This window comes from Drosophila kikkawai, chromosome X (genome assembly GCF_030179895.1).
Source record: "Drosophila kikkawai strain 14028-0561.14 chromosome X, DkikHiC1v2, whole genome shotgun sequence".
Classification (NCBI taxonomy): domain Eukaryota; kingdom Metazoa; phylum Arthropoda; class Insecta; order Diptera; family Drosophilidae; genus Drosophila; species Drosophila kikkawai.
The window spans coordinates 13,234,809-13,247,013 of record NC_091733.1 but is presented as its reverse complement, the minus strand read 5'-3'; the positions used below and the strand labels follow the sequence as shown (position 1 = coordinate 13,247,013).

General features: G+C 35.9%; 1 protein-coding gene across 2 annotated transcripts in view; it reads right to left on the bottom strand.

The window, feature by feature from the left end:
• rsh (radish) overlaps positions 1-12,205 on the bottom strand; it is a 47,714-nt gene that overhangs the window by 23,420 nt on the left and 12,089 nt on the right. For both annotated transcript variants that reach the window (XM_070288101.1, XM_041775104.2), the window contains exons 6-7: positions 9,984-10,093; positions 8,873-9,038 (exon numbers count right to left, since the gene is read on the bottom strand). In XM_070288101.1, coding sequence (XP_070144202.1) covers positions 8,873-9,038; positions 9,984-10,093 — 276 coding nt within the window. The remainder of the gene's footprint in view (positions 1-8,872; positions 9,039-9,983; positions 10,094-12,205) is intronic.

Sequence of the window (12,205 nt, the reverse complement as noted above, 5' to 3'; positions counted from 1 at the left end):
ATTTTAATCGTTGCTCTCAAAGAGATTTGAGTTAAAGAGTTATGGTAATCGTTGTTCTCCTGCTCTCATAAATGGTCCGTCTCTTCATTTCGAATAACTTTCGAACATTGAGAGGGAGAGCTGAGATGAGCTGATCTGTGGCAAAGAGTGAAAACATTGAGTGGAAGTATAGGCATTGAGTGAAAATAATGGTTGCACTTATTTCGGCTCTCTAAATACCCGAGGGCCGTAACTGCTAAACAAAGAGCAGGAGACCGAAGACTGTAGCTGACAAGCAATATCGTAATTTGAGTGAAAATAATCGTTTTCACGAAATTAAATCCACCTTCTGCTGTTTTCTGATCGCCTGTTACATGAAACCCCAGAATTGCTGGATTTGTACTGAAAATGTAAAGATTTCACCCTTGTTTTTTTGCTACAACAATAAAAACAATATTTTTACAACAATATATATATTTTATATATTTTATATATTTTATATATTTTACTAGCAGACCCGACCCGCTTTGCTGGGCCCGTACTAATTATAGTTGACCCGGCAAACACTGTTTTGTCATGCATATTATTTGTAGGAAACAATACGGAAACAATGAGCATATTACAGAGTTGTCAGTAAATAAAATATTAAACCTTCAACAGTAATCTTAATATATAAAAATCTCCTGTCACTATGTTTGTTCGCTATAGACTCCTAAACCGCTTCCTCTGCTTGTTCAATAAAATGATACTGGCATCGGGTCGTTACGCGCTCTTCACAATTGCCCATAAAATAAATTGAAAGAAATTTCGGATTATCATCAGGCATCAATAATCCAATTTTGTGGTACATCTGGCCTTGTATTTTGAATGTAGTTTCAAAATTACGTCCATCGGATGCAAGATCACAAATTTTAGTGGCCCCAAATGACGTCATTTGAAAGCAACTATTAAATTTGCGTATTTTACGCAAAAATAATTTTGAGTCATTTGAATTTCCAGCAAGAAGGGATAATAAAGGTTCTGGCGGAGCAAGTAGAGGTTGCAAAACGACTTTTCCTGCTGCGCAGCACATACCGGCAGTTTCATTCCGAAATTTAAACGCCTGACAATATTGACATACTTTGTCCATTCCACCGATAGCAATTTTTGAATGCGCAAAGTAGTTAATATCTGGTGCATATTCAAAAGCAAGACGAACGAATGATGTACGAACTAATGAGCGACTGTTCCGCTGCCTTTGTCGTACTTGTGCTCGTACTATACATATCTATGTTTCTATCTCGAGCCGCCCTGATTCTCGTAATATTCTGCTGCAGACGTTCGCTACGCTGTTCCTGGGATTCTTGTGCACGACCTTCTGCTGTCCTAATTCTTTGAGCTCTATTTCTTGTATTGACTTGTTCTGGCAACTGATGAGCTCTTTCGAAACGTCTGCGTCGTGCCACTCTGCTGCTTACGTTGTTGAGATTCGATCTTTTCGGTGGCATTTTGCTGAAAATATTATCTTACCTTCTTAATGTATTTCAAATGATAATTTAGAGACTCACCACTTATAAACACAAAACAATAATTATGAATGACAAATGACAATAAAAGAAAAGACATTCTGACGAAATGCGATTTATTGAAATAATATATTACAAAATATGTAATACGTGAAGAACCGCTCAACCAATTTGGTGCAAACTCATCAACAAAATAGCCCGAGCAAAGCATAAAGATTTGGTTAAATAAGCACACTAAATTCCATAAGAATCGGTAAAGCCGTTTCGAAGGAGTGCATAAAAAAGAAGATTCCTCCTTGTCCTGCCGAAACTGCCATGATTAGCTATCCTAACTCTCAAGTTGAACCAAACTGCATAAGCGCACTAAATTTCATGAGAATTGGTAAAGCCGTTTCGGAGGAGTGCATAAAAAAATAAGATTCCTCCTTGTCCTGCCGAAACTGCCATGATGTAAAAGATCTTAGCTATCCTATCTCTCAAGTTGAACCAAACTGCATAAGCACACTAAATTTCATGAGAATCGGTAAAACCGTTTCGGAGGAGTGCATAAAAAAATAAGATTCCTCCTTGTCCTGCCGAAACTGCCATGATGTAAAAGATCTTAGCTATCCTATCTCTCAAGTTGAACCAAACTGCATAAGCACACTAAATTTCATGAGAATCGGTAAAACCGTTTCGGAGGAGTGCATAAAAAAATAAGATTCCTCCTTGTCCTGCCGAAACTGCCATGATGTAAAAAATCTTAGCTATCCTATCTATCAAGTTGAACCAAACTGCATAAGCACACTAAATTTCATGAGAATCGGTAAAGCCGTTTCGAAGGAGTGCATAAAAAAGAAGATTCCTCCTTGTCCTGCCGAAACTGCCATGATTAGCTATCCTAACTCTCAAGTTGAACCAAACTGCATAAGCGCACTAAATTTCATGAGAATTGGTAAAGCCGTTTCGGAGGAGTGCATAAAAAAATAAGATTCCTCCTTGTCCTGCCGAAACTGCCATGATGTTAAAGATCTTAGCTATCCTATCTCTCAAGTTGAACCAAACTGCATAAGCACACTAAATTTCATGAGAATCGGTAAAGCCGTTTCGGAGGAGTGCATAAAAAAGAAGATTCCTCCTTGTCCTGCCGAAACTGCCATTCTGACTGAAAAGCGACAGACAGGATGGATTGACATATTAGTTGGTTGTCAAATCTAATGTCAAATATTATGATTGCGTTCAGAAATTTAACTTAAGATTTATAATTTAACGTTTGTGACAAAACTTAAGATTTATCTTTCGATTTCTATATAGTCTTATTAAAAACAAAAGACAGATTAACAACTGAAGTTAGCTAAAATTAATTTTCTCGAAGCTATATGAAGCTGTGAGACTATGCAATTTTGTCGCGTTCGCGATTCACTTTCACTTTTGTTGAGTTTCGGAACGCGATATTAGATCCTCCAACGCGCATGCGAATTTGAACTTTATACAGCGGTAATAAATTACAAATTGACTCTCCATTTTATTTAGAAAACGTTTGTATGGGAAATAGAAAAATATTGTTTTGAGGATTTTCCCGGCAATTATTCGAATTTTTCTCACCTTTTAAACCTTCCCTAGACCTCCACGAATAATTCAAGACCAAGATAAGATAAATCCGTTCAGCCATTCTCGAGTTTTAGCGAGACTAATGAACAGCAATTGATTTTTATATATATAGATATATTTTATATATTTTATATTTTTTATATATTTTATTCTGTTCTAATTGTCTGTGAAATTTCTATCTCAGCTTCGTTTTAATTTCCTTTTTGCAAAATATTCTAGAAGCCGCAAGGAGAACGCAGCCATATCTATTTGCGAGTGTCCTTTTGTTCCTTTATCCCTGGCCAACAAAATTTAATTTGATGTACATTGCATTGCATTTCTGTGAATGGACAACAGAGGAATTTATGGAGGCGGACACCTGGTAAGTAGGCGGACACCTGGGACACCTGAAAGCCACATTTTAATTAGTGACGAGTGAGAGGGATTTTGCAAGACATTTTCATGGGCCTGCATTGAATGAGGTTTTAGCTTGTGATTTTATTTTTTAAAGGTTTCCCTGGATGAGTGGGAAAACTAAAGAGTCTCGTATTATTTCTTTATAAATTCTCTGATTTTTCATTTGATTTGGGGTTTAAAAAAAAAAACCAAAAAGTGGAGGAATACTTGGTTTTGAGCTCAAGTTTCACTCCGATTTATGGCTTACTGGTTATGTGTCGCTTCAAGGCTGATGGGAGGAGGTGATAGGAAGTTCAAAAAGCTTTAATTCCTTTGGATTATGGCCCCAGTCGTTCTTACTGAATTTTTCAATTAGAAAAATGCACTCGGACCTGTCCTCGAAGGCTTCTTTCAAAGGCTTTGATGGCTGGCCTGCAAATATTGCGCATACGCCATGTTGTCCAGCTAAGGGAATTATATTTATATTTATTTGTATACCCTTGCAGGGTATTATAATTTCAGTCAGAAGTTGGCAACGCAGTGAAGGAGACGTTTCCGACCCTATAAAGTATATATATTCTTGATCAGCATCAACAGGGGAATCTTTCTAGATATGTCAGGAAGAAATCGATGTTTTGGCCATTTTTGCAAAAGTTTTATAAGGGGTTACATCATTAAAATTTTTGATTTTGATAAAAAATTGAATTTTCAAAATTTTAAAATGAAGTATGCAGATTTATTAACTGTAGAAAATCTTGCACAGAACAGTTTTCCGATTTAACATTTATGCTCTTTTGGCCTAGTTAGGATATTTTTAATTAAAAAAAAAATCAAGATGTTTTTTAATATAAAAAATCAGATTTTATAATACAAAATAATATTTTTCTAAGTCAAGGAATCATTTCCGACCCCATATATATATATATATATATTCTTGATCAGCATTAAACATGCGAATCTTTCTAGACACGCCACTTTTGCGAAATTTGATAAGGGTTTACATCATTAAAATTAGCAAAAATTGCCACAAATTTTGATTTATTATAATTTTAAATTTGGTGTGCAATTTTTTTAGGCTTATAAAAACTAACACAAAACCGCTTTCCGAATCGAAATTAATGCATTTTTGGCTTAGTTATTATATATTTTAATTGTTACCTGCAAGGGTATACAAACTTTGGCTGGCCAAAGTTAGCTTTCTTTCTTGTTAAAATAAATTTTTATTTATATTATTTTTATATATTTTTTTGTTAAGAGTTTGAGATTTTTCCAGGTTTCGGGCGAAAATGGAATTAAAAAAAAGCATTTTAATGTGAGAATTTTTTAAGTCTTTCTTCTTATTTTGAATATTAATTAAAAATAAAATTAACTATATATCAATAAATCGATTCTCTAGCCCGCTGCAATTTCTCACTTCAACTGAGTCCCCGTCTTGGCCATAAAATACTCCGGCAGAGACCCGGACCATTAATGGCTATTACAAGTCCATTTATTAAAAGCCACACAATGCTGTCTCGCTGGCGAAATTAAAATCATTTTTCACCAAACAAATGAGACACAAAAATGCGTGCTAGAACATATTAAAATATTGCAAAAAAGAAAAGAAACACACAACAAAAATGGTGGAACGAGAGCCCCACCACCACCACCTCCACCGCGCTGACAAATGAACGTAAAAAGTGCGCGACAATTTTGTTGTTCTGCGGGGCTTTTGAATTTATTATGACAGCGGAGAATATCTATATATACGCTATATATATATCTCTATAGAGAGAGTGGCCAATACCCCGAAATGTGGCAAGGCAGAGTGACAAATTGATGGGCGGACAGGCTGAATGCTGCTTTTTTACGGCTCTCCCCCATCATCTATTCTTGGGCTATATTCTCAAACAATTATCGCGCTAATAATGCATATTAAAATGTAAATGCCTCGGCCAGGTGGGCGTGGTATTCATGGGCTAAATTTATGGCCAGGCAGCAGCAGATGACAAAGCCCTGAATAATAGAAGCTATATATAGACAGGGACAGGACCCTCAAATTGGATCTTTATGGCAAACAGGATGAGCTTAAAGCTACGGTCTAATCTAAAATATTTAAATTGTTGCAACTAGCCGTTGATTTGTGGTCCTTCAAGGATATCATACGCTCCACTAATGGCTTAACTTCCTGCCCAGCATCCTGGCAACAGTCACGCGCCCACGGCAGGGCTGATAATTCGAGACCCTTAAACTGACTTTTCAACTGGGAAACGGATTTCGGATTCGGATACGGAGGCGGCCTTTGCCCTTCGCATATCCTATAGGATTTCATAAATTTAATTGTCACGTACACACATGGATCTAAGATGGCATATAATACGTGTTTATAACTCTGCTGGCGCAATTTCGGGCCATAAACGTGTGCTGCGTGACCTACGTGGCGTATACTTAACGTCGCGGCAAAGCTAAATGATTTATTTAGTGTATTTTATCTATTTGATGTCCTGCCACCCCCTTTCCTCTCACTCTCTCTGAGAAATAGTAATAGAAAAGGTATAATAACTTTGGCTGCAGTTTCTGTTCATTAAATATTATTTTAAATGCTGTTTTCGGAGGCGGCTTAGCCAAAGGATTTCCCTTTCATTTATGGCAGTGTCTGCATTATTTATTTATTTATTTCCCGCTCTCCCTTGTCCCATTTTGGGCATTATTGATTGGCAACCAGGAACAATTACGAAAACCCATAAAAACACCAACACGAATGAATTATTCAGAGCTGAGGCTGAGAATTCGGGAACTTGACAACTTTAAATAGTGTTTTTGTGAGTGAGCAAAGGCTCTAAATAATAATAAAATATAAATAATATAATATAATAGTTTATTATATATATTTTTTTTATTTTGATAATAATATAAAAATGCAAATAAAAATTATAATAAATTACAATAGGAAAAGTGAAACAAATAATAATTAATAAATAAATAAGTTAACAATAATAATAATATATCAAAATAAATAAAAATATTGAGAAAAAAATGTAAGAAAATAAATTTGGGATTTAAAGTTGTCTTCTGTGTTCAATCAATATTATGTTTGATAAATGGGTCCAAAATAATCTAAAAAATAAAAGAAATAAATTAATAAATATTGTTTCGAGATATATGAAATCAATTTAAACCAAAAAAATTAATTAAATAATATAAAAAATAAATTTTAAAATATAATAAATATATTAAAAAATATTGTTTCAGATAGTTTTCATTGTATTCGATATAATGCGATATTTTTTTCTTTTTAAAATTATCAAATATGACATTAATATATTTGTTTGCTACAATATCGGACATTTCTCCTCTCAATCCACTTTCCCACCATGAACTTTCGAGTCTTTCTTGCTCATCTTAACCACTTTTTTTTGTCACTGTGTGGCTGAGGAGGCCAGGGAGGCGTGGCTCCTAAGCAGAGCAAGTGCAGCACTCGCCCTCGAATGTGACACGCATCGAATCACTTTACTCGAGTGCGCACTCAATGTCGCTTCGAATGAGCGCAGCTGAGCGTTAATACAGGCGGAGAAGCAGGAGGAGGAACACGAGCAGGAGTAGGAGGAAGAACAGGAGCAGGAGAAAGAGGTAGAATAGGAGCAGGAGCAAGAGCAGAAGCTCGAGAGGTGGAAGCGGATATGGGAAGCGTGTCAAGTTCCTAGGCAGTCGGCTTTTGGCAGTCTCTTGGCTAAACTATTTGCCAGTCATTAACGGTTGGCTTTCTTTTAAGTTAAACAGCAATTAAGTTAATCAATTATACACTTTGTGTCTAAAAAATGATCATATTATAATAGTATCGATATTCATCGATTGACAAACCTTGGAAGATACCGATTTAGGATCTACTTTAAAGCATTTTTCAGAAAAAAATTTTGTTGATAGTTTTTTGCTTTAAAAGAAATATTATATTATAAAGATATCGATAAATATCGATTCAAGGCCCCTGGGATTCGCATATTTTAGCTCTTTTAAATCATTTTTCAGTAAAAAAAGATGTTGATAGTTTTTTTCCCTTCAAAAGAAATATAATATTATAAAGATATCGATAAATATAGATTCAAGACTTAATTGGGGAAGTCGCATATTTTAGCTCCCTTTCTTATCTGTTTTTTTCTCTCTCTCTGTCTCCCTCCTTATTTTTAAACTCGGAGTTATTTAACAATAAAATTTTAGGGCCTCTATTTTGTATTTGCAACAAATTGTGCATGAAATCGACGAAGAAATCAAGTTGAGAACGGGACACAAATATTGACAGCATCATCATCATCATCTTCGAAGGAAATCGTTCAGAGAGAAGCAATAATATTTAACTGGCCGAAATGGCCTTGATTCGCTTATTGTAATTAAAATGGACGCCAAAGCCCAGGCTTGGCCCCAAAAAACTTTCGTAATAAAAATCCAGTTAATAAACTTTGCATTCCGAGTGCGAACGAATACTATATATACACATACTCTGGTAAAAGTAAATATAACTGTGCTCATATTTGGGGAAACTGATAAAGAATGTTAAGAAGTGTTTCGTGTTCCGGATTTTTTCCCCTCAATTTTCTTTTTATTTTTATTTTTATTTTTTTGGGGGATTTTAATTAAATCGTTTGCGAGCGCTGCGAATAAAAAATAAAAAAGAGACAGAGACAGAGAGGAAATAAAGTAAAATGAAAACCGAATTGAAAGTTTATGTCAGCGAAAAATGGCGGTTCTATCAGCCTGTATGTTTGTGTGTGTCGATGTGCCTGCGAGTGTGTGTGTGTGTGTGGGTGAGTGCGCAACCCGACGTCAAATATGTTTGAACAACTTTATTATGCAAAATGCCAAACATTCTCCAACTTGTAGACGTGGCTCTCGCTCTCCATCTCGTTCGTTTCGCTCTTTTATTTGTTCTTCCCCTTTGCTTCCCCTTCCCCCTATCTTTCTTCCTGCATCTGTGAGTGTGTGGGTGTGCGAGTATGCGCGCAAATCTCATTTGAATTATAATGATGACGCCACGCACACACACACTCGCACGGGAAAAAAAACGAAATTTATGGAAGGGTTTTTCGACTCTGGTTCTTGCGTATTCGAATGAGAAATATCCTTGATAAGGATATTCAATATATTATTTATTATCGAAGGAGTTATCGATATGATAAAGGAAACGATAATTAATTTATTCATATCATGTGTTCTAATAAAGTTTTATACTACTTTTTACTTTTTGATTAAATTTTGCTTTTCTTTGAACATTAAGAAAATATGAAAATATCGATATTAAGCTTAACCAGAAAATTTATAAATCGATTATAAATTAAAGCCACAAAATTCCCTAGATAGCAGGGTATTCACCAGGTGGAAATCCACCTGACAGACCCGCAGCTTTGGCCGATTTGGCGCTCGCAATGTGCCAAGTACAGTGCGGTACATACCTGAACATGCTTGCGGCGGCAGTGGGAATATCAGCGTGGTGGAGCTCTTCCGCCTGGCGACCGCGCAGCCCAGCGATTGTGGCTTGAAGCTACGCAGCTGCTGCATAAAGTCGGAGCACTCCATCAGGGCCACGTCCGCGAAGTGCAGGTCGCACAGGATCTGGTTCTGCAAAAATATGACGGGGGAAAGAGGGTTACACTTGGAAATATTTTTTATAAATTTGAAATAAAGTAAAATATATACAACAAATATAAATTAAATATAAAATAAAATAAATATATACTATATAAATTATTTTAAAAGGTATAGAAGAATATAGAATATTTTGTATATATTAAAAATAAAGTAAAATATATAAAAATTAATATAGAATAAATTAAATAAATAAATACGATATGTATAAGCTATAGAAGATTATAAATAGAATAGAATAGAATAGAATAGAATATATAAAACTCATTCGTTCAAGTTTTTAATATTTTTTGCCCGAGTGCTATATAACTTTATGCTCATAAATATATTTTCCTTTGTAAATGATTTATTCGGTTCTACTTTTTGTGCCTCCTGCTCATTTCATATATAATTCTGGTTAAGCCACTTGTCCGGAGATGGAGTCTCCCTCTCCCTTACGTCGTTCGCTCTGTAATGAGTCCGGCTTTATGGGTCTCGAAATGAGCGAATGCATTTGAAATGAGTTGACGAGGGGGAAAAAACCCACCAAATCACTCATTGTTTAGGCCGTTTTGAGCTGCTTCACTCACTCATTAATTAGACGGTAAAATTAATAGTTTTTGGGGTACTAAAAAAAATAGCATAAATTCGGATATTAATTATAACATTTTGTCCATAATTTTTGGCTTTAATAAATCTTAAATAAAATAACATAGACAAGATATTTTAATTGAAATTTTGAAAAATTTTAACTAACCCCTTATCAAATTAAAAAAAAAGGGTTTTTCTTTTGCTAAATTGACTCTCCTGTTGCTGCTAATCAAGAATATATAGGATTTATGGGGTCGAAAATGACTCCTTAACTGCCTTACCACCTTCTAACCCAAATTATAATCCCCTGCAGGGGTATAATTATAATAGTAGACTGTAGTCACTCACCTTAAATCTCCTGGCCCGCTTTTGGTTGGGTCCAGTCAGGTTCAGACCGCAGGAGTTGCAGCGCAGACACTCCTCATGATAGTGATTGTTGTCGTACAGCGGCGAGGGTTCTGCAAATGGGAAGAGAGAAAGGTAAAGATGAAAATTATGCCGGGTTTCGATTCGTCAAAGGGGAGACCCTGTTTTTCAGCCCCAAAAAACATGGCCATTCATTTGCATGAACATAAGGGGCACCAGCTGGCTGGGTGGCTGGCGGTAGCGACTCACACGACTCAATTACAAACGGAAATGAGTTTCTAATACAAGCAAATTGCCCAAAGGATGGGAGGACATGAAATTGTTGCCTATCGAGTTGATGAATGGCGCCAGGCACTATACCCTAACCGCAGACAGTCACAGCTGGCAGGGTGCTCACTTGGAAAATGCATTTAAAATGCATATATGTATATAAAAACAATAAATGATTTTCTTTCTATTTTATAGGTGATTTAGTTCCGCTTTCCTCGTTCCACTCTCTTATTTTGAAATGTATTTATGATTTATTATTCTCAAAGGGCATTCACTGGGCGTGTGTTCAGGGTTTTTCGGTTTTGGACCTAGCAATCAAGTGGCTGTAATAATGAGCACGTGTGTGCCTGTCGACACCGGAAATCATAATTAAATGAATCAGGCAAGCGGAAACATATTATGAGCTGACATGCCGATTCATTGTCATCGCCCTGTCATCCTGGCAGGACGCAATCAGCAAATGTGATTCGCATTTCATTAACTTCAACATCTCCATCTCCAAATCAGAAAAGGGAAAAGTGCCTCTTTGGCATTGTGTATCGTAAAGTCATTATGGAGGGCTTTTGTGGCCTGTTGCACGCGGCGTATACGTAATGTGCGATTAAGGGCGATTGCCACAGTGCGTATGCGTAATATTCGAGATTTATTTTGTAATTTATTTTATTATTTATTTTGTAATTTATTTTATTATTTATTTTGTAATTTATTTTATTATTTATTTAATTATTTAATTATTGAATTATTTATTTTTTTTTTTTTTTTAATAAATATCTTTTCCCATAAATACAAGATCAAAACGGAGCTCAGGGCTGCCTCACCACGTATACCTACCATAAATACAAGTTGGTACTCAATCAACTCTTTTTAGCTTTCCCTTTTACAAAAAAGAACTCTCATTAAGTTTAAGTCCTCTTAATTTGTCGCAAATTTTGCGACCTAATGGAACCTTAATGAATAGAGAGGAGACCGCGGAGAAGCCAGAACTAAGCGCACCCCAAAAACTAATGTAATGAATGTCGAGGGCTGCAGCTGGCAATTCGTTGCAGCAATCTGCATCTGCATCTGCAATCTGCTTTCTGCCGCAAATTGCATTGTCAAAAGCAGGACAGGCGTCCAGAATGGAGCCAGGAGCAGGAGGTCAGGAGCTAAGAGCCAGCTGGTGCCAGGAGCTGGGAAGTGGCCAGCAGCCAGGTTACCTGTCATTTGTACACGTTCAAATCGGGGACTTTTAGTAGCTGGCTCACACAAAAAAGCAGAGGGAAAAAGGCACTTGAAATGCTTTTATAGGATTTTTAAAATATATAAATTTTACAACTGCTTGATTTTATGAATCAACTGCACAGAAGACAGCAGCTGTGGGATTTTTCCTTTGGTTTATTAATATTTTATAATAGTTTATAACTATTTATACAAGTTTATGACGGTTTATACTAATTTATAACACATGATCTCGCACTATTAGCTCTAAAATGTTAAAATAGAACGATTTATTTTATAAAAAATTATACGAGTTTAAAACGGTTTATACAAGTTTATAAGAGATTATCTCGCACTGTTAGCTCTAAAAAGTAAAAAAAAAACTATTAACTTTGCACGAGAATTTTATTCAGCAGCCGCTCCACGAAATTTGACTAATTGAAACAGGACAAAATCGAGTCGCATTACTCTCCATATTTTATTGCCTTTCCCCGGCCCCAACTTTCGCTGAGTTTTCCCACGACTTGCCCGCACATTCGCCGGGGCTTCTTCCTTTTCTCATTTGCTTTTATGACAGCTGCCGCATTGAAAAGTTTGCATCTGCACTTTGCAGCTGCCTCTGGGCTCTGGGCTCTGTTCTCTGGGTCCGGGTATAATATAAATTCATGACTTTGATAAATTACCAACTAATGACCCAAAAGAATGGCAAACTTCTGGTTTTTAGTGCAGAAATCAAG